The sequence below is a fragment of the Alligator sinensis genome, unplaced genomic scaffold (genome assembly GCF_000455745.1).
Source record: "Alligator sinensis unplaced genomic scaffold, ASM45574v1 scaffold235_1, whole genome shotgun sequence".
NCBI lineage: Eukaryota > Metazoa > Chordata > Crocodylia > Alligatoridae > Alligator > Alligator sinensis.
In genome coordinates this window covers 1,661,131-1,684,388 of record NW_005842042.1, presented here as the reverse complement: position 1 = coordinate 1,684,388, position 23,258 = coordinate 1,661,131, and the positions used below count along the sequence as shown (strand labels likewise).

General features: G+C 48.9%; 1 protein-coding gene across 1 annotated transcript in view; it reads right to left on the bottom strand.

Annotated features, from left to right (window-relative positions):
• Positions 1 to 1,486: 1,486 nt before the first annotated feature.
• Positions 1,487 to 23,258, bottom strand: part of EXD3 (exonuclease 3'-5' domain containing 3) — a 459,528-nt gene continuing 437,756 nt past the window's right edge. The window contains exons 23-24 of the mRNA XM_025203011.1: positions 22,742 to 22,835; positions 1,487 to 2,095 (exon numbers count right to left, since the gene is read on the bottom strand). Coding sequence (XP_025058796.1) covers positions 1,761 to 2,095; positions 22,742 to 22,835 — 429 coding nt within the window. The 3' untranslated portion in view covers positions 1,487 to 1,760. The remainder of the gene's footprint in view (positions 2,096 to 22,741; positions 22,836 to 23,258) is intronic.

The following is a 23,258-nucleotide window of genomic DNA, read 5'->3' as shown; positions in this document are numbered from 1 at the left end:
CACACCACCAGGCAGAATGCGGGTGAGCCTGGCAGCCAGAGGGGAAGCCATAGCCCCTGTTCTTCTAGCAGCTGAGTGTGAAGTGTGGGCTCATTATCCCTTAGGAACCCACAGTGGAGGGGGAAGATTTCATGGGGCCTGCCCTTAAATTCAGGTGGAATCAGGCTTCATTTGGCACTGACCCAGCTTTGCCTACCACCACTCCTCCCATTTGCACCACTGAGGCTACTCAGTGAGGAATCAGACAGGGGCTTGTTGGTTGCACCTGACAATGCCGTTTTCCTTCCTTACAGACCCACTCCCTGCCTGGGAGGAATACAGCCAAATCCTGTAAGTCCCTTGCCTTCTCAGGGAGAAGAAACACAGTCACAGCTGGGTTTTGGATCTGTGAAGCCTAGTTAGGGAAGCTTGGCAAAAATGCCCAGGGGGATGTACCATGGGGCGGAGAGGTTTCCTGATGACTGTTGCCCTTCTGTCTCTGCTGAGGGTTAGGATGCAGAGTAGAGACCAAGTCTTCTTTGAGGACTCACTTTGCTGGATGTCCTCAGACTCACAGACCTGTTTCTGCCCACACAGAGCAGCCCAGGTCTGTTGTGCACATTTGCCAACACAACGCCCATGAGCTGGGTGTGAAGAGGTGCAATTCCTGCCTGTCTTGCCTGAGTTAGTAAAAGCCCACAGCAGAGAGGCAGTTACACTAGCCACGCCAAACTTTTACTGCTATAACTTGGTTTGGTCCTGAGGGATGGATTTACTGTACCAGTGCTTGTCGCAGCTGTGCCCGCTTTGCTGCAAGCTGATCATTTTTACACTGGTCGTGTTGGTCCTAGTGTGTGAATCCCAGAATGCACTGCTGCATTGTGAGCTGAGCCACCAGTACTTTGGGTGAAGAAGGCTCTGCTCCCTTTCAGATGAACCAAGCAAGGGCATGGTGTTGGCCATTTGGCAATGGGGTCCTGTCCCAGGAAGGGCCTGGGTGTTACTCCTGCCATAGGACATCTTGGGCAGACACCCAGCACCCAGTGAGCTCACTCCAGGCATGTCTATACTGCATCTGTAGCACCCCTAAGAGTGCCATTGAGAACCAGGTCCCACCCCCCTGATGAAGCTCTACAGGTCCCAAGCCCTGAAGTAAGTCAGTTGAGGGTGCTGCCTGCTGCTACTTTCAAGCCTCAAATATGGCTACAAGCAGAGCTTGAGATGTGGAGAGTGGTAGCAAGGGCTCAAAGACCCAAGCAGCTCAGGCCTGGAAGGAGGCAGCAAGGCTCAGCACCTGCCAGGAGGTGTCATGGCAGCCAAGTTCCTCCAGTACTCACTCTGGCTGCATTCACAGTGGTGGTGACTGGTGCTCTGAGGGGTCCGCTCTATCCATGGGAGAACTTGGATGCCAGGAGCTCCTGGAGGGAGGAGTGGAAGGGGCTCAGTAGATGGCTAGGGAGAGATGTTCTTGTCTTAGCGGCACCACTGCAATAAAGGAAAGCGACTGTTCCCTGAACATCTGATTTAATGATCTCGGAGAAGGCTGTTACATCCCACTGGCCCTGTTACAGTACACACACAGAAAGGCCCTAGGTAACAGAGTGCCCTTTGCCACCACCTCCAAAACACAGCTTCCCCCATCAGCCAAACTCCTAATCTTCAACCTCAAATCAAAGTCCATTTCTTCTGCTAGCTGCTGTGACCCATCAGGGGACGAGGATCCCACCTGAGATTCCCAGCTCTTTCCTCTGTAGTTTGCCCTGAGCCAGGAATCCTTCCCCTCAGCTCAGCTCATAGAAGCTGGGATTTTCCTTTGTGGCAACCAAAATATCCTTAAACTGAGAGACCACGCAGCCGAAGTGTGACCCCTCCCAGAACACCTTCCCGCATTGGCTGCAGCAGTAGAAATAAGATGGATCCGCTTTGTCCAGCATCTTGACTGGGATGGTTCCCAGCTGCAGGGCGGTGCCGTTGGCCAGTGTCAGAGACTCCATGTTGAGACCCGACTCCTCCAGCCACTGCCAGTTTGGGTTGTAAACCAGCTGTGGAGAGTCAGATTCTGGGACAGTGGCCTCTGCGTGCATCTCTGGTTTCTTTTCAGTGCTTGCCAGGCAGCCTGTGGAAACAAGAAAGAACAAGCAAACCCTTGAAATACTGAGTAACAAGTGTGACAAATGGGGTTGGTGCTCAGTAGCAGCCCCCTCTCACATGGCCTCTGTTACAGAAACCCAGTTCCCAAGGGGTGAGATTCTGGAGTGCAGCCCAGAGGTGGGTGGGGGACAGGTGACTGGAAGCTCCCTTCTGATTCTAGGGCACCTGGAGATTGCACTCGGTCACACCAGGCTCCCTGGTGCTGCCTTTGGCTTCTGGCACAAATCTGTATGGCTGCTGCACTGCGTGCTGGGCTCCATGCCCTGCATGTTGCCTTTACTGGGGTTTGATGAGGGAGCTAGAGGATGGTATAGAGCTTGTCCATGGTGACCCCTAGCAGCTCCTTCACCAGGGATATTCTCCCTTGGCCTCACCTGGCTGCCATAGTGGCATGGAGAGGGCCATATGAGGAGGCCGGTGGATCCTACCCCTACAGTCCCATTTCCAGCTGCTCCACATGGCATTAGGGAACACTGCTGACCACAATGGTTATGTTAAGGCACACAGAGTCCCCAGGCTGAGCTACAGCAATCACTGCTCCCCTGGACGGTCATGTCATAGGCACAACAGCTTGAACCCTAGCAGCACCTGATCTGGTGAGTGCTTTGGTCAAAGACCCCAAGGAGAGTGCAGGTGCTGATAGTTAGAGGCACTGTCTTGTACTGAACCAGTGGTAAGATGTGTTGCTAGGGGCCCTTTGCTTATGGAAGTATTGTCTGTTGTGTGTGCTGGGGAGCTGAGGGTCATGCAACTGGAGCTCATTAAAGATCAAATTGCACTTTCTGCAGGAGCAGGAGTATTATCCAGCATCTTGGATGAATTCCAGTTGGGATAATTGTACTCTGTAATTCCCCTGCCATTTAGGTGGGTATGGTATTTTTCACTCCCTGACATACACTGGTGTGTTGTGTCGCAGTGTGCTGTTAAATGGGCCCTTTGATCCACCCCAGAGATGGCTGTATTTCAGATGATGCAAAGAGAAAGCACATGCATGTAATGTACTTTGGAAACCTTCAGCATTAAAGATGCTGTGGAAATATAAAAGATCATTACGAGTTATTATATGGATTAGTCACCAACTAAATGAACCTCTTGTAGCTTGCTCTATATTCAGATCCTAAAGGCATTAGGCACTGGATAGTCTATATGTGATGAGCAGAAACAAAGCAGCAGAAGTGCAGTTCTGCAACTGTTTTCTCCCTCTCCCAATGCTTCCCCCAAAGGTAATGTTTGTTCAGATAAAAGAAACCCAAGAGGTGTGTTCCTCCCTGCAGGTGCTGTGTTGCTTCATGGAAATCTGAGGGCTCCAGGAAAAGTTCAGTCAGGGAACCAGCACCCAGGAACTTGGGTTGGATGCTTCAGAGCACGTATGAGCCTCCATGTGAACTCCCACCATGGGCGGAGCAAACTCTGCCATTGCAAACAAAGAGCCACAGAACCCGTTATGACTTTGGCAGCGCCGCTCAGGCTTGCACTGCTCATGTCCCAGCGATGAGGGCATGGTGAAGCCCTGGGATCCCAAAGGCGGAAGTCTCCAACTGACTTGACTGCCATCCATCAGGATGTCTGGCAGCAAGTGACGCAGGGAGGCGGACTGAGATTATTAGCCAGGGATGATTCATCCTTGGCAAGGGAAACGGTCTTGCCTAGACATAAGTTATACAACAAAAGGCAACTTGCTTTTCTTCAGTATGACATCACTGAGGCTTTCAATGTGTTCCTCTCTAGGACACAGAGAACTTTATCAGAAGTAGTCCTCAGTGCTCCAGGCAGTGAAGTATAACAGTGCTAAGTCAGACCTGGCTCTTCTGTAGGGCTCTCTAACCCTACATTTCAAAGCTCTCAACACAGATAGAACTTTTACTCCCGTCCTATTGATAGCAAAAGGAGTGCTAGGGACAGCGATAAACCAAGACTGACCCCAGGAGGGTACTCTGGCCACTGGACCCTAATATCATTTTGAAGGGAGTCTGGGATTCAAACCTAGGGTGATGCCACAAAGGAGAGATCCTGGATTTGAGACCTGCAGGGTCTTACAGATATGGATGCAATAAGATTTTGTAGAAATGCCCCCTCAGCTCTGTAGGGATAGACTCTGTTTGACACCTCCTGGGATAAATAGCCCAGAGCTAGGGGAGGCCCCATATACCATCTTTGCACCTTCTACAGTCTGTACCATGTGAGGACTCCCTGCTTCTAGTCTACAAAGTCCATCATGTGCAGCAACACTGTGTCTGCAGGTGCTGCAGCTGGGCATAAGTCTGCAGCTTAGACATGGCCTCTGTCATCCGGAATAGTAAGAATAAGGACTCCTAAGTAAGAACATGACTGAGTACCCACCTGCCATCCTTCAACTCCTACCGTGCAATGCTCGGGCCCCACTCGGGGGTGGATGTTCCACAATCTAGCGGCACTGCTAAGCCACATGCCAAAGGCCTAATTATGCTCTGCTTGAACCTTGTGCTCATTCATTCCCATGCTAAACAGATGCTAATTGCTACCAAACCAGAGGAAGGAGGGTCTTACAGTCTGAAGCCCTGGGCTGCCACTTAGGAGACTGGAGCTGTTGTTCCTGCTCTAATACTGCGGCCCTTGGACAATGCATAGCCTCTCCTGTGCCTCCATTTTCCTTTCTATAAAATGGAGATGACAACCCCTCTCTCAAATCTATAGTGGCATTCAAAGGCTTATGAACAGAGTGCATTGAGACCCTCTTGGTGCTAGAGAAGGCCAAAGTATCATTAAGGGTTGCTCAGTGCAGGGACATAATCTTGGCCCTAGGGTATGTGAGAACCACAGTGGACACAGCTACGCTGTTATATGACATGTTTGAAACTCCCTGTCACTCTGAGCTCCCAAACCAAGGATGGATGGGATGCCAGCTAACAGACAAGCTCCAGGGAACTGTGGGCTGGTTGGCTTAGGATAGGAGTAATGGGGTGGGAACATCTGGTTTGTGTTGTGCAGCAGACCCGACCAGATGATAGAAACAGCCCCTTCTGGCTTTAGCATCTGCTGCTCTACATAGAAAGTCACTTTTGGTTGGCATTGCTTTTCTGACCACAGATGGGGGCACAGGCAAAAATCAAGACGGCACCTAAATGGTAAAAGAGACCCTTTGTATTCCCCTGGGACCTCTATTTGGGAAATGAAGACAACGGTCCTTCTGACCTGCCTCCTGCCATTGGTCTGTCTTGCCTATTTAGACTGTGGGCTCTTTAGGGACAGGAACTCTCTCTCACTATACCAGTGTACAGCACCATGAGGCTCTGGCTCTTGGCTGGGGCACCACTGTAATACAAGAGATAACAGTAACAACTTTAATGCAGCGACCCCATGACAGTTTGCCATGCAGTTCTGCCACCCTCCTTCCTGCAGGAAGGGAGGTCCAGCCTTGAAACGGTTAACTCTATCCTTCCCCCAGTTTCCTTCTGTGAAGGTATTAAAATGTCACGGCCTGGCTGTATTGATAGTTGTTGATCTTTTGCACTCTTCCAGGAATGCCTGGTATTTCTGCTCTCTCTTTGGAAACCGCTCCATCTATTTGCCACAGTGCAGCCCTCAGCTCCGATGAGCTCACAGCTCTCTGAAGGGTGTGGGATCGGGAAGAAATTCCCAAAGGCCTAAGGCTGTAGAGCGTGAAGTCACCGGCTCCCCCCAAGCACTCCTCTCCCCATCCCCCAGGAATGTAGCTGGTGAGAAAGGACTGGGGTGGGGAAGAAAGTTCATCTCTTTAAAAAGAGAGGGAAGAGAAAGGCGGTGATAGTCACCCGGCAGTTTTGCCTTTTGATGGGACCAGCCCCCCCCCCAATTGTGGCGCTTCAAAGGGTTGAAAATGCAACATCACTTCAAAGTAACAATTTTTCAATGGGAGCTTGTAAAACTCCCCCCCCCCCGACCGCCTCCCGCCAGCCCCCGATGGAATTCTTTTCAAAGGCTTTTGAAGATGCCTGTGTTCCCCATTGCAGCCGGTCTGAAAAGGCCACTGGGCGCCAGTAAGCAGGGTGCCAACTAGGCAAACAATCTTAAAGGGGGGGAAAAAAAAGCTGCTGTGAAAAGGTCATCTCCTTCATGGCTCCGGAGAGAAAGGGTTTTCTTTGGAAGGGGCATGGGGGAAGGAGAGAGGGAAGATTTCTTTAAGGAGGGATTTTCCCCCCACTGCCACCTCGTTCTTAAAGCAGAGTAAATAGGGCTGCCTTAGCTGTGTGAGAGAGTGCTGAGATACGCACAGCGGCTCTAAGGCAGTGGCACCCAGCGCAAGGGAATTGTGGGTCTCCCACGATCACGTGGCACGGTGCTGGGCCTCCTGGCATGCAGAGTGCAGGAAAACAAACCCCAGACACACCTTGACTTCAGGGCAAACTGGCATGAACACAGAGGTGGGCACACACACACACACACACACACACACACACACACACACACCCTGACTACAGTTCAAAAACAAAGGTGTGCTAAGCATAAGCCTCTTTGACAGGTGAACCCTACAGAGCTTTGGCTGTCACAGTCTTCCCAGCCATACCAACTTGCCGTTTCTGTGTGCACACCCACCAAGCGCAGCTTCTTTACATGGGCTGCATGGCAAACCAACTCCAAAAAGATGTGCTCTGCGGTGGCTGGTCCACAGTTTAGCTGACACAGCTGTCTAAGCTCTACTGTTCACTTGCAAACTAGTGTGAGACACAAGGATTTGTTTGGGGTGATGTCTTTTATTGGCCCAACTGCACAGCTGCAATACAGTAGGACAAGTTTTTAAATGCGAAGCGTTCCAACCACTTGATTCCAACAAAAGACATCACCCCCAACAAACGCTTGCCTCTCAAATAATTCCTGGACCATCATGGCTACAACATCACTCTAACACTTGCAAAGTAGTGGGATTCTGTGACAGAGCAATGGCTGGACCTTGTAATTCTGAGACCCAGCAATGGGCAGGAAGAGGGAACAAGGATGTGGGGGAGGTTAAGGGGAGCTGAGTGTACCCCAGAGGCTGCTAGATTGGCATTTTTGGGGTACCTGGGAACGTTCATGCCAGGGGCTGGATTCCCACTGCAGTCTCCAGAGGGCAGAAATTAAAGTGGTGCCTTATCACATCAATTAGAAACATTCTTGGGGACCAATATGCCTGTTGTACAACATCTTTAAAATAGATAGCTCTTTCTCTCCTTTCCCTTTCCTCCTCCCTTGCCCCACTCCCAGTCAAATGGCCAAAGGCTACAGCCTTCACATCAGATGCTCTTTGCAACTGTGTTCAGTGCAGAGTTTCTGACCAAGACAGCACTTTGAGAGCACTCTGATGGGCAGGCTATATAGTTCCTTGCTTTGAAATACCTGATACGTATGCTAATGCAGGGCTGGAATGGAGAGGAGGGAGGTGGCATATCATGAGCCTTTTCCAAACTCTGCCGAAAAACCAATCTCTGCCCATTCAAGCTGCCAAAAGTTGATGTTCACATGCAGTTGATTGAGCATCTTTTCACATTATAATTGTTGCTCCGACTTCCAGCATGCTGTGTATGCACTGATGGTGGCAGCGGCAGTCGGCATGCTGACATTAGTTTCTCTCTCTCTGTATGCAGGTTACATCACTTTTGACTCTCTCAGACTCAGTGAGACTGCTCAGCACCCCTCCTCTGGCTTGGGTCTTATCCATCCCACACTACGCCATGCAAATGCAGATCCAGCAGTGCCACCTCCATCTTGGAAATCAAGCAAGCCAAGCAATGATCTGTCCTAAGACCATAAAAAGAAGATGCTGACAGGACCATGAATCCTCCTCTTTTTCACTCTTTATCTCCAAAACAATCTGCCTACTTCATTGACCATTACCAACCTATGGGGTAAGATCAGGTTTTTCAAAGCAAATGGTGGGGGAACTCTGTAGAGTTGCTATTTTATCTGTCGGTTCCAGGATCCAAATGAAGCAGCAGCTCCATCACTTATCAGTAGCAGATGCTTATGTTACAGTGACACTTGAAAGACAGGTGGGACTCCATTACAGCAGCAGATGCTAGCAGAGCAGACTCCTCATAAGCCAAGGTGCTGGGGTGGTTGGGATACTTGAGAGCCAATGGCCAGGCAGTAAGTGGATCAGGAAGACACTGGGGCAACACTGGAAGACATGGGATACTAACCTACTGCAGGTGCCTTGTAAATTTTTCCAGGGCTGACTCTGAAGCTTCCAGCAAGAGGCCTCCTTTTCACATGCAAGAAGCAATGATTAATTGGTACTACTTGGGGTGGAACAGGATTGCCTGTCTATTAAGACAAATTCATCATTGTGCAGACACTACTAATTGCAACAAAGAGAAGAAGAACATCACTACAGCTTGTAAGGACAACTTAATGCCCAGGAGGACCTGAAGGTACAGCAAGTAGAAAACTGTTGTTAGAATATTGTCATTGAGCTGGGATCCCAGTTCACTGCCACAGCTGGGAACAGATGCCACTTGGACATTACAGATTTCCTTAGAAAGCTTTAGCAAATTACCAGATGGTGGTGGGAGAAGTTTGCTTTGGAGCTCTCATGGACCCAGCTCTCATGGACCCAGAGGGACAGTCTTCCATATTCAGCTTCCTCTGTGCAAAAATGAAGCTTATTTCCTACCTATAGGGACTTTTTACCATCTTGTACCATCTATTCTTTTCCCAGAGCCTGACAAAGGGACTTTGATCCTGAAACCTTGCAGAAAAGGACAATTTTCTTGCGATTTCCCAGTTGGTCTAATAAAAGGTATCATTTTGAAACCAAAAGTTCTAGTTTTTTGTATGTCTTCTTGTCTCAGATCAATACGGCTACCAAGTACACCGCTTTTAAGGAGGAGGATTATTTAATGGAGCTTGCCTGCTAGGTTACTGAGGTGGCTTAAGACCCTCCTCCCCAGTGCCTTCTCCGGCCAAAGTGAAAATATAGATTTAAAATAGTAGGGGCTAGATTCTATTCAGCATTTTAGGAGCTGAAGTGGACTTACGTGCCTAAGAGTGACCCAGTTCCACCCTGCTCAAGTCTGTGAAATTTGCTGATGTATCTACTTTTGCCTATATTTTAGCCTTTAGGCCAAAAAGCTAAGCAAGCAGTGAGGAAGAGGATGATCCCTCCTCTTTATGTGTTCAGGACCATGCTTGGGTGATCCTGACTAGGTGCCCTCGCATTCTGACCTGGTGTGAGGGTTATTCACCTGGTCTCCCTTGGCTGCCACATAGTCTAATGTGGTCTCAAGAGGAGACTCTACTCCTAGTCCTACTTCTAGCTTCTCCTAGACTTCACACCCTGCTGCCACTGGCCTATGTTCATTTATTTAAGGGTGACCATGCTGCCAGACCTGGGTTGAAAGGCCTTGTGTATGCACTGGCTGGGCAGGGGTAGAAAGCAGCAGCAGGTCCCTGCGGGGCTGCAATCCTCTAGTTCACCTCTTCTTTCCCCAGTGGGAACAGTGGCTTCCTGCCAAAGCCTGAGACACACAAGATCCTGTCAAGTCTTACGCAAGCCTTGACCTTTTCACAGGAGCACGGCCATGCCTGGCTCTCACAGCCTGTCATTACAGCTCCGCACACACTGTCAACTCTTTTGTAATTTGGCAATTAAGGAATAGGTGTTTTGGAGAAAGCACTTGCTTTAAAGGCTTTGCACAAGTCTGAAAACACACCCGGGAGCATTCTTGGAGTACAAAGGTCCATGGGAAACCTTTCCTTGGTGAGAGATTGCTCCTGATAAGGAAAGCTAGAGCCTGAGAAACAGCACGCTATTGCAGGGCACTGAAGATGCCTGGTTATCTCTTCCTTCCAGATAAGCCTGATAAGCGAAGGACAAAGGACTTAGGGTTATGCAACCACTGCTGCGTAAGACAGGCCAAGTTCTTACGACTTTCTCAGAGGAGCTGGTGTAGCAGGGGGGAGAGTAGCCAGCCTTGTGCTCTCCTTTGCCCTGCTGGCACAGATCAACCAGGCAGAAAGTGTGGTAAAGGGAGCACAGACTCTACAGGTTTGTCTGGAAGGGGGAAGGAATCCTGCTACAATCTTCTCAAAGTCCGGAGAGCTTTGCTGGGCTGGGCTTAACCCTTGCAAAGCAAGGGACTCGCTTGCCTCTTGCTTACTCTCTGGGCAACATCTGAGAGTCTGTCTGATGTTAGCAGATACATGCACAACTCTGGGAACACACAGCCGCCAAATGTCACTGAGTTCACACCTCCAGGGTGGTTTTCACAGGACCAAATACAGGTTTTTTTCACTAGTGGTCATATCTAAAACCCCTCCAGAGCCTGCAGGGCTCAGGCCCAGGAACTCAAAGATAATCCCAGCTCTGTCAGTGGCCTGCTAAATAGCTGCAGACAAGTCACTTCACCTCCACTTCCCCACTCTTTGCCTGCTTCTCTATTTCAACTTCCAGCTTCTCAGGGCAGGAACTGCAAGCATGTGTATGTATACACAGCACCTAGCATGTATTAATATTGTTACCCGGTAGTTATACTGTGATAATGTCACAAGACCTGGGTCACATTATGCCAAGTACTATACAAGCATGTAGAAAAAACTGGGGCACTGATTGCCATTAAGGCCTTTTGATACCACTGTTATAGTACCTGACAAAGTAGGCTGTTACCTATGCTGAATTGGATGTTACAAAACAGACTGTTGCCTGTGAAAGCTCATGCTTCTCTGACCCACTTAGTCCCCCAGGTGCTACCCTGCCCTACCTTCTGCCTCACTTCACACTAACATGGTTTAATACCTCTGCACACCTTGATATCACTATAACTAATACTAATTTGGGGGTTATACTGTGGCCCTTTTCAACGTACCAGTCAATCCGACAACCTCCCCTTTCTGCAGCTGCTTTCTCCATGGGCTGAGTAAAGAAGTGACAATAAGAACTCCTCAGTTCAGTTCTTGGTTCTGCCAATCATTTGCTTTAGACCTCAATAAAGTCCCATTAACTCTCTGTGCCTCAGTTTCCCCAAGTGAAAAGTAGGACAACAGTGCTCAGTTGTGACTACAAAGAAGCTACATAACAGCAAATAAACATCATGCTACTCCAGGTGGAGAGCCCTGGGCACTTGCCCCTTGGATATGTTACTGCTAAGCTCCCAGCCCAGGCTCTCACAGGGCAAGAGCAGCAGCACAGTCAGTGTACTGTGCTGCAGCTATGGGTCCTGAACTCTTTTGTGGAGTGGGTCACAGCAGCAGCTGTAAGAGTCACGAGTGAGATTTTGTAGTCCCTAGTGAGATCTGCAAGCCTGCCTTCAAGTTAATTATTTGTTGGTTATAAACAGCCTGTTGCCTCCTTAGCTGTAGAATGGAGTCCCAGACCAAGGGGGCTGCTGGGTTTACGCAGTGCAACAAAGTAGCCCATGGGGACGCCCATGCCCGCTACAGGGCCGGGAAGTCCGGGTGAGGGTGATCCCCCGCCCTCCATTAATGCTGACTTTGTGAAGGAACATCTTGAGAAGCTGGATACCTTCAAGTCAGCCGGCCCTGACAATCTTCACCCCAGGGTACTCAAGGAGCTGGCGAGCATCATAGCCCAGTCTCTAGCACAGATCTTTGAAAACTCTTGGCGCTCTGGTGTAGTGCCCGAAGACTGGAAGATGGCCAATGTGGTGCCTATCTTCAAGAAAGGGAGGAAAGTGGATCCGGCTAACTATAGGCCCATCAGCCTGACTTCTATCCCGGGGAAGATCTTAGAAAAGTTTATTAAAGAGGCCATCCTTAATGGACTGGCCGACGTCAACATCTTATGGGATAGCCAGCACGGGTTTGTTGCGGGTAGGTCTTGCTTGACCAATCTCATTTCCTTCTATGACCAGGTGACCTATCACCTGGACAAGGGAGAAGAGATCGATGTCATATATCTTGACTTCAAAAAAGCCTTCGATCTGGTGTCCCATGATCGCCTCTTGGAGAACCTGGCCAATTGTCGCCTTGGGTCCTTGTTGGTAACTAGGAAATCTTCCTTGGAAACATCCAGGCATCTGGCTTCAAAGATTGTGAAAAACCTTCCTATAACATAAACTCTTAGCAAAACAGTTCCTGTAGGGCAGAGGTGTAACAGGGCAGTTTTGCACCCTTGCCAGCAATAATGCACAGAGCAGCAGCAGTGACTGGGTTGTCAGTGGCGGCGGCTGGGCTGACAACAGTGACAGCTGTTATTTTTTTGTGCTTCCTTGCCCTGCCCAAATTGACTTATGCTGTGCTCACTCCCAACCCCTTAGTTACACTACTGCTGTAATGTTTCCAGCCTCCTAGGGAGCGTAGCTGAAACTTCAGCATAAAAAACACTTTGCTGCCACTTCAGTAGATTCTAGCTCTGAAACTGTTCAAATGTACGTATTTTAAAGCCAAAAATCTAATATATTTGTTTCTTTCCCACCCTCCCCAGCCAGATTATCCCACTCAGATTCTTAATTAAACCAATTCAGAATGATCTGGGGGTTTAATGAATGAAATGATTATGCAGAGGGAATAGCATCAGTTATAAAAGAGACTACCCAAGGGGAGAAAAGGCTACTGAGATAAGTGCTGGTATGAGACAGATTGCATAAAGCATTCTCTTCATGTATTTGAGAAGGAAAGCTTGTACCAAGAGCATCAATGTGCAGGAGGAGACAATGGGACTAGGGGCAGTTGCCCCAGGTTAAAATCGTGCTGTGAAAATGAGGTTGAATGGTCACAAACTACTTCAAGATCGTTTCAGGCTGGACATAAGGAAGAATTTCTTTACTGTCCGAGCCCCCAAGGTCTGGAACAGCCTGCCACCGGAGGTGGTTCAAGCGCCTTCATTGAACACCTTCAAGATGAAACTGGATGCTTATCTTGCTGGGATCCTATGACCCCAGCTGACTTCCTGCCCTTTGGGCGGGGGGCTGGACTCGATGATCTTCCGAGGTCCCTTCTAGCCCTGATGTCTATGAAATCTATGAAAGTGCCCGTAGGAAAGGTCCCAACAGCCACAGTGTCACTGGCCTGGCTGCAGAGAGCAGATGCACCCCTGCTGCACAGCTTCTTGCTAGCTTCTCCCTTGGCTTTGAATCAGTTGCTGCAAAGTTTTCCCCCATCTGCCTGTGGTCGTGGCCTTACCTGAGATTACACACCGCACCACAGAGAGTGCCGGGCTCAGAAAGTTCCCACGCTATAATCAGCTGCAGCTCAGTGCAGAGTGACCTTAAGAATGGGGGTGGGGGTGGGGAAGGGAAAGAAATACTGAGTCACTTCTGCAGCATAAAGAGGGGGAAAGTGCTCTGCAGCAGGTGGCCAGGGTCATGGCGAGGGGAAGTCTCACTGCTCTCACAGGATTTCTGCAGAAGCTGCCTGTCGCCATTCACCTGCCCCAAGCTGTCTGTGAGCAATGGAGGGAGCTGGCTGTGTGTGCTCTGCCACACATGTTGCCAGTGCCGAAGGCACCACCGGGGTTTGTGGTTTCGTACTGACCTATCGTACTGCGGCCTGTCCTGCTCCACAGCTCACGTGGCCTTTGCACGAATAGCCCGCGGCTCTCCACAAGGCCGGTTCCAGCTCAGCTGCTAGAGGAGAATTTCAGGGAGGGTTGAAGTGAAACACGCCAGTGAGTTTAATGCTCAGGAAGAACCAGCAGCATCCGCTGTGTAAGGCACAGTGCAGGCACCCTCTACTAAGCCAGTCCTGAGGCCACCCAGAGGTTTTGCCCGGGCATATCAGTCCTGTCACACCACATCCCTCGCTGCTCCAGCCCTGGCACCTCCGGGAACACCTCATTCCCCAGTGCCTCCCTCTATTCCACTCACCAGAGCCATTCAGCTCTGCCCCAAAGCCTCCACAGGCTGTTTCACTCCTCGAGCAGATGCCTGTTCCTACCAAATGACTCGTGGTACCGTTTATAGGTGAGGGAGGTGGATGAGGTTACCAAGATTATTTTCATTACTGACTAGAGAGGATTTGAACCCGAGTCAGACACGAATAACAACTGAATGAACCCAGAACAGAGAGCACCATAACAATGGCCTACCCCATTCTCCCATTTCCTGCTTTTATCGCAGTCAGAGACAGAGAAGAGCCGTGTTAGGCAATTTCCTGCTCTCCAGATTATTCTGATCTACTTCACTGTCCCCTTAGGAACTGCTCATATAGTGCCAGGAACTGTTGCAGAAGGGAATAAAGAGACCATTATGAAGCACTACACTATCCAGGTTGCAGCATATGGTATATTGGTCCACCTATACATGCTTTGCAGTTCACACGTGCCAGTGCTCTGCATCTTCAAACTGTTTTACACACATGAGCTCAACAACCCCTCTGATATGCCAGCATTATTGTACAGAAAAGGAAACTGAGGCACAGAGAAGTTGAGTGTATTACTGAAACAAACCCAGCATGGAAGCCAGAAATATCATTCAGGAGGTTTCAGACACTCATTCCCATGGCTAAAGCACCAGACTGCATCTCCCACATGAACCTCCTTAAACCCTGAATGTGGCAACCTCTTCTTTGCAACGAAGATATCTACCCTGCCTTCTGACTGAAGGTGCTTATCTACCCTGCCTTGGTGAGAACTAAATCATGCAAACTAGGCAGCTCCTGAGAAAAAACATTTTGCACACACCAACATGCCCAAGTGTGCAGTGGTCTGCTGCCTGCTCTGATACCAGCTGTCTATGCTAGGAAGCAGTGCTGAGCTTGACATCAGGCCCATCAGCTAAAAACATACCATCAGATCCATCCAATATCCTGGCTTCTGCCACTGTACACAGTCATGCAAACAAAGTTGAGGCTTTCCAAGATAACCCGAGGATCTGGCCTCTTAGGCCCTGACTTGGTATATCTTAGCTTAGGGGTGGGCAATCATTTCAGCTGGAGGGCCACTTAATGAGTTTTATTGAGCTGCTGAGGGCTGCACACATACAATTAATGGTGAAGATTTTATTTTAACAAATTATAGATAAAAAACAAATCATATGCTAAAAATCAAACATCTAATAGAAAATATTCTAACTGTATTTCAGAAAGTAATTTTTGTCCTGATGTATGTTTTTTTGAGTAGTGTATACAGGGGTGAGACAGTTGGCCAAGCAAGGATGCCTCCACTGCCAACAAAGCGCTGCCACCCTCCAGATCATGTGGGAGCTCCTGCCTCAGGCTGTACCTAGACATGCCCCTCAAGAGCCACGTGCACCCCAAACCCGCCACCCCCCACCCTTTCCCATCTACACTTGCCCCCCAAAGCCTAGGGAAGCCCAGAAGTTCCCTCCAACCTGCCCCAGCTCCCTGCCAAGGCCATGCAGGCTGCACCCACCCACAGCCTCCCCCAGGAGGAGCCCCAGCCCCAGGGCACTGGGGGAAGCCTTACTTGGACGGATAGGGCAGGAATCATGCTGGCTGCAGCTGGGAGGTGGCAAGTGGCTGGGCCAGCTCACGGGGCTGCATGGAGCAAGATGGGAGGCGGGGCAAGGGCCAGGACCACGGCTTCACTTGCCAAGAGGCACCGGAAAGCTCCGGGGAAGCTCTGCCACCTCCAGGCACAGGTGTGGAGTGCTCAACACACAGTCCTAGCACCCGGGGTGGCTCTTGCCTGCTCCAAGCTGCAGGCAGGTGGAGTGACATAAGCTCAGCCTGAGCCGGGGTGCCAAGACCCAAGCACACCTTGCCCAGGGCTTGCTGCACAGAGCTGGACAACCAGCGCTGCTTCTACCCAGAGTCTCCTGCATTACCAGGGGAGGCCAGAGCTGGAGCCACTGCCTGCACCATCCACCTGTAAATTGGATAGAACTGACTGGAGAGTCAGATGCAAACTACAGGCCATATTTTGCCCACCCTATCTTAACCTGTGTCATTGTTTTGCAAGGAACACAAAAGGCTGCAGTGGAAAATCCCAGGGGCAGCAAGGGGACAAGATTCATAGATTTTTAAAGCTGGAATGCACCATCTGGTCTGACCTCCTGCATAACACAGGCTGGAGTGTTTCGTAGTGAATGCTGTAATCAAAGTCAGAAGTCCTGGCTGAGCTGGGGCATGTTTTTAAATGAAGAAGACTCTTCAAGCCATGAAAAGATGCCTCTGTGGGGCAGAACAAGGTTAGCTTGATATGTGACTTATCCTGATTCACTGTCCAGCCATTATCAGAGCATCCGTTGCATGTGAGAACAAAAGCAGCCCATTACAAAAGCCTCCCAGCACAAGATAGGGAACAGACATGGACAGATTGTCTAACAAAATGAACAGTTCTCCACATAAAAAATATGCGGGGGGGGATTTAATAACAGCCTTCTACTACCTGAAGGGGGGGTCCAAGGAGGATGGAGCTGGGCTGTTCTCAGTGGTGGCAGATGACAGAACAAGGAGCAATGGTCTCAAGTTGCAGCAAGGGAAGTTTAGGTTGGATATTAGGAAAAACTTTCTCACTAGGAGGGTAGTGAAGCACTGGAAACAGGTTACCCAGTGAGTTGGTGGAATCTACATCCTTGGAGGTTTTTAAGACCCAGCTGGACGCCTGGGCTGGGATGATCTAGTTGGGGATGGTCCTGCTTTGAGCAGGGGGTTGGACTAGATGACATCCTGAGGTCCCTGCCAACCCTCATTTTCTATGATTCTATGAATGGGCCAATTTTATGACCAAGTCCCCCACTTTTCTTTTAAATATTCCAACCAGCTCCAAACTGCCTGAGCCCTATTTATGACTGTGATCTGAATTTTCTGCGTACTTTCATTTCTTCTATCACTAACCCAAGACACCAAAGATTAGAGCTGTCTCTCCTGAAAATTTTATCTGATGTGCCAACTATTTCTGGTATCTCCTGGCTAGAATTCCCATAGTTGGAAAACTTCCAGATTGTGACTGCAACAAGACTAGCTGCCATTTCAGAGCCTGCATTATACCCTTTTGCCCCCCAGAAATTCATTGACCCCGAATCCTTGCTTGGGCTCAGTTGCTCTGTTAAAGACCACGTTGCGCATTTTTACACATGCTATGGGGTGGGCACTTTAATTAGAGTGGCTCTGAAAGCCACTCTAATGAAAGCGCCACAGCGTCTTGTGTATCAGCGTCCCTGCGCTTCAAAATGGCAGCGGGGTGCTTGAACTAAGGCTCATTCAATGAACTTTAGTTAAAACACCCCCGGCACCATTTTGAAGCATGGGGACGCTGATACATGAGATACAAAGACTGGCTGGAGTGCAGTAATTACCATGCTCCAGTAGATTTGATTAATCGAGTGTGCTCCAACACACTGTAATTACAGCGCATCAGAGCAGCCTCGCAGCACATCTACAGGCACCCATTATGTTCCATGTCATTTGCAGGTATGTTGCAATTTCAGTCTTGGTTACACAAAATCATTTGGGCAGCAGAATTCTTCGCAGCCGCATTCTCAGCGTATGGAGCAATGGGGTGAGGCTGCATGTAAAGCTAAGGGAAGGCTGCAAGCCAGTGAACCCACAGCACCCATCCACAAACCCGGATCTGCCCCACTCATATTTTTCCCCTATGCAAAACTGAGTTCTGGGCAAGCTGCGAGGAGCACCATGATGGGAATTCCAAGCCTGGGCAGATCTGTCCAGGCTTGTGAACACTTTCTGAGAAATCCCTATAAGCTCCAAACAGACTGGGTTGGAAAGCGCTTCCAGACCCTGGGAAAAACCTGCACAAAGCCCTAGGTCAAAATTCAAGTGAGTTATTATACAACGATTCGTCGTCTTTTAATAACATGCATGCAAGACCATAAAAAGTGATGGAAACAAGTCAAACAGAATGGCATATTCTCCTAGGGACGTTTCCAGCATGACAGGCTTCACAGAGTTCTGTATATTAACCTTTCCATACTCCAGAAAACAGACCATTGGAGATCCATGCCCTCCTGAAGTCAGCACCACATTAGCTGCTGCTCAGTCCCTCTGGCACAGTCTCTATCTGTGCATGACATCAACAACCAGTTATGCTGGTGTCACACGCTCTACTGATTTACCCATCAAGCCCTAAACAATCACAATTTTTAAGGCTCTGAAAAGGCAACACAGATGGGCCATCTGAGGACACAGTTTTCAACCACTGCCCAGACACGCTGGAGGAGATGTAAGGGTCACTGTGATATCATTCCCCTTCAAGGAAACTGCAGGAGGCACAGACTGCTCAGTGCTGCTCTGCCAGCAAAATCTGGCCACCATCCCAGCTCAGGGAAAACCACCCCAGGGCAAAGGTGATTTGCAGCAGGGCAAAGCTGGCATTAAATACCCCTTCTGCTGCACAAGAGGAAATGGGGGTGTGCAGGTCCTCAACTACCTTTGCAGCTCCTTGCCACAGACTGGCATACACAAAAGCAGCCTGGAGGCTGATCTGACAGTGCAGGGGAAATGGCTAGGCACAGGGCAGCAGTGGGGCTGGGGCTGCAGGTGAGGTGTAGCCAATGTATCTTTGCACGGTTTCCTGAGCTGAGTTCCATGAAGTGTGGCTGTACCTAAGACGCCCAGTAAATTAAGTCTTTGCTGTTGGGAATGGGAGAAGAGTGAAGGCCCCTTTCAGCTGTCACTTTGAGAAAGCATGGGGTGGCACTGTAGCACAGACATCTTTATTACAAACACCCCCCACCACGCTACTCTAGCCCCACCACCATTCGATCTGGAAGCAGGGAGAGATCCCACACCTCAGAGGCCAGGAAGTTAAAGCAACTTTGCTAAGTAGTTAGGGTCAAATGTTTTTTGTTTAAGTTTCACAAAGCTTGACCTGGACTGGATGGTTTTCCTGAATGAAACCAGCTTCTTTTGAAACAAAACATTCCCCAGTGTCAAAGTGTGGGAACCAGAAAGCAAAAGTGCTTAGAAACCTGTGTTCAGAATGGGGGAAAAAAGATATGCTGCACAATTTCTCTCATTCCTTGCCCTGCATTTTTTTCCCCATCTTCCACCCATAGTAGATAAAGGCAGGGGTGTTATGCGCATTGCTACTTAGCATGAAACTAAGCTGATTTTTTTCACCCAAACCACAGAAGCATGTGGTGGATTTGTGTCTGTTTTGGTGAACAGCTTCAACTGGCACAAAATGGAAAAAAGGATCAGAAAAAGTCACAGAATTTGTTTCGACAGGCTCTGTGTGAAGCATTCTGGGTGTCTGACTTGAGATGCTAGTCTGCTTTTATATTTATAGTTTCATAGTTTCATAGTTTCTAGGGTCGGAAGGGACCTGGGCAGATCATCTAGTCCGACCCCCTGCCACGGCAGGAAAGAGTACTGGGGGTCAAACGACCCCAGCAAGATGGTCATCTAACCTCCTCTTAAAAACCCCCAGGGTGGGAGCCTGCACCACCTCACTTGGAAGCTTCACTTGAACTTAAAATATTTAAAAAACCCTTGACATGAAAGCTCAGGAATGGAGCAAAAATTATTTGGGGTTTGAAAGAAATATTTCAGTTGAGAATTTTTGGTTTTAATGCCTGTAGTTGGTAATAGGGTTTTTTTGGCGGGGCGGGGAGGGGCGGTCATCCCCAAATCATTCTTTTTGTCTGATGTTTTCAGCTCAGCTAGTCAACTGAGACATCAGTTAGTCCCTGCAGCTCTGCTCAGCACCCCTGGTCTGAGCACAAGGAGATGTGTGTGGGGGCTGGATACACACATAGCACCTCGAACTTAAGCTGTGTTTGGAAGTCTAACTATCCCATCCATCCAGTTTATACAACCAAAGGCTTTATTAGGAAAACTTGATGAAGGGCCATTGCCAAAGGAAAACAAAATGACCCAGGGCATCAGTTCATTTTCCACCTCTTGATCTCTTCCAGTCAAGCCTGGCTTTCTTTCTGGAAGATGCCTTAGCAAAACACAGATTATTTGGTTTAGGACTAAGGGAACTGGATGAATTATCTGCCCTGGAGTACAGAGAAGGTCGAAGGAGATGCAGATTCATAGTCCCTTTTGGCCTTACACGCTGCAGAACAATAAATATCCCCTAAAATGTCTTGGTCATGTGACTCAGGTTGCTGGCTGAATAAAACAAGGTCCTACATGTAACCACATGTCATATCACCCTCCATCTGCACTAACCTGAGAACTGACCAATGTCCAGCTTTCTGGGAATGTCCTAGGCATCCATGGGCAGAAATGTACTGATGCTACTGAATATCAGAAAACATGGAGGGAGACAGGGGACAGAGGAAGTCTCTTGCATCTATCAGAGCCAGCAGCTTCATCTACTTCTGGAGTTGTCTATAGATCAAAGAACTGGAGTTGGCAGTCATTGACATCTTCCAGCTTAACACTTCTCATCTCTGCCCCACAGAAGATGGTACTAGTAGTGGTTAATATGTCAACCCCCTGCATGGCTCATCACCAGAGAGACAAGAAATAAAAAAGGAGCGGGGCACAAAAGCACTGGAGGAGAATAGTCTGGTTGTGGGTTGTCAGGAACACACAGAGTCTTTGGTATGGGGCAAAAAGAGCTGGGGGAACACAGCCTTTGTCTTAATGAGAGAGGGACATGGGGCATGAAGGCAAGGAAGGAATGGGGGGGCATGCAAGAAACTTTGGCATGGCAAAAGGGGGAACAGGATATACTGGAATGGAGGAAGGAAGCACATGGAGTACACAGAAGTCCTGGCCTGACTTACGGAGGAGGGAAGGGCAGAAAACAGGGAGCTTGAGGGGGCAGAAGAGCCCCTGGTATGTGTAGGGAGCTCGGCCAACAGAAGCAGTGAAGTGTGAGACCCTCCAGTTATATTATACTCACCTACTTAATGACCTGGGGAGAAGAGGACACCTCTTAACTAGCTGAATATAAACCACAGCATTTCTGTTTTTCAGTCCCACACTCTGGGAACTGGTTGAACAGGATGGGCAAGTCTCCAGGTACATGAAAACCCACCCGGCAACAGCTCTCAGCAGGGAATGCTTTGGTAGGATGCCCTGCTCTTTTAGAAAGTACAACACCCCCCAGCCAGCCAGAGTTAAGGGAACATGCATTACCCATTCACAGCATCTTCATTTCTTCCTAAAGAGCGAAATACTTTGACCAACAGTAAACACATAGCTTTTAGAGACTGCAGTTCATCCGAGGAGCTCAAAGCACTTCACACAGTAAAGGAACTAGCATTATTTCCAGGTGGGGAAACTGAGGAACACAGAGGTTAAGGGACTTGCCTAAAGCTGTAGCCTGGTGACATCTCCAGACTCCTCTCCCAGTGCACTGTGTGCTGGATCACACTGCTTCTCATCACAAACTGTATGCACAAAGTACGTGTCACTCAGCACTGAAATGCAGCTACATCTGGGGTGAAGCATGAAACTGTAAACAACATCAGTGCTGAGCAGTTTAAGGCAGGGAGTGGAGAATGCCTCACCCAGCTGTGTCTGCAGGAGCATTGCTAGGTAGGCAGAATGTAATAGCTCAGACTGCAATCTGACCTAGTTTAGTAGTAACCATGGAGGCAGGGGTTTGATCATGTGCCTTAGCAGGTCCTACCAATGAGAAGCCACTCAGGAGTTTGTGGTTAACACCATGTACAAGGAGTCAGTTAGGTGGGAAAGTCCTCAGGCTGTGACTTGTGCCCTTGCTGGTAACTCATCATGCCGGGCATTCAAAACACAGTAGTGTACATGACAAAGCAACCTCACACAGGACAGCAGATGCGTTTTTCTGAATGACGCTACTAAGGGAGACTCCCTTGACTCTGCTTAGAGATTCTGAATTTTCCTCTCTGTGGGTCCATGTTTTGCAAGTTCAGATGGGCTTTGGCTGGAACATGAATCCTTAGCAAACCTAGTGCAGGGAAATAAGCTTCACTGCTGGGGAGCTTTATTCCCCATTCCTCCTCATGCAATCATCCGCATCAATGCAAAGTTGAAGTAAGATGCCCCCAGGCTGATGCAAGGAGAGTGTTTTACTTGCTGCACTGGCAGATAACTGTGCAAGGTGCAGGTGAGGGGGGATCAGACCCTGCCTCTAGGAGTGGGCAGACTGTTGTATGGGGCTCAGCTCTTCCAAATGGGGATAGCTGTTAGCTCCCAGCACCCACTCACCTAAAACAGGGCACCTAGCTTCCCTCGGGAATCCCCACAGTAATTCTTGCAGCTGTCGTTACATTTTAGGGAGTGTAACAGTACATATAATCTCCTTTAAGAGCAGCCATTACTAAAACCATTGAGACCCCATGCCACATGGAAATAGCCGGGACAAGGCAGGATTCAAGCTACAGCCAGAGGGGGAAGAGTAATTGCAACACAGCACTGAATTCACCTACTACACCCATGTGTCTAAATCCAATCTACGCACCAAGATGGCTCTGTGGGTCCAAATGATGCAACTTGTTTTTCCACTGAAGAACAAAGGACTATTAAATCCCATGACAAGCTGCTATAAAACATCCATTTTCAGCACAATCCACTTTCCCTAATTAGGGTGGGATTCTCCGCTGGTGAACATCACTGAAAGAAGCTGATGAATCTCCATTTACACCGATTAAGGTTTTGGCCCATACATCTCAATAATGCTGAGATACTCTAAAGTTCAGGTCCTTTGCAGCTACTGTGAATCCTGAAGGCAGAGTGATAAGGGAATCCCAGTTCAGGACCACAATCTGTTAACAGCGGGACTGGGTCACCTCCTCAGGTGAGAATATACAAATGCTAGACCAGGCTGCATTAACTCCTGAGGTGCTCACTCTCTTACCTGCATCATCTCCCTCAGTTAAATATCCACCCAGTTGCATCAATTGCCTCATTTTCTCTTTGGAGATCTTCATGTATTTGTCACAGTTGCACACCTGAAAAACAGAAAAGAGAGGCAGATATTAGTGTGCCCTTCTGCCACACTATTTGGCCAGGCATCCCAGCGCATTTTTAGGCTAATGAATTCACCTCATAACTCTCCTCTGATGTGGCTCAGCAGCATCAGATGGGGAAAGAGAGGTACAGAAAGGCATGAGTCATTGAGTCAAGATGAGGCTGAGAGAGAACTGGAGTAGATCTGAGAGAACCGATTTTCTGACACCTAGGTCTATGCTGTGTCACAAGGATAATAATAAAAGTTATGAGAAAATGCACTGCAGCCCTAAGTCATCTCTGTCCTCACTGACCACACAGCCAGGGTGGTGCTATCAGCCTGCTGATCAGAGGTATTTCTCAGGCAGAGTCCATATTTAGAGTCAGTTATGGTGCCTCTGTTGGTCCTGTGACTGACAGCCTCC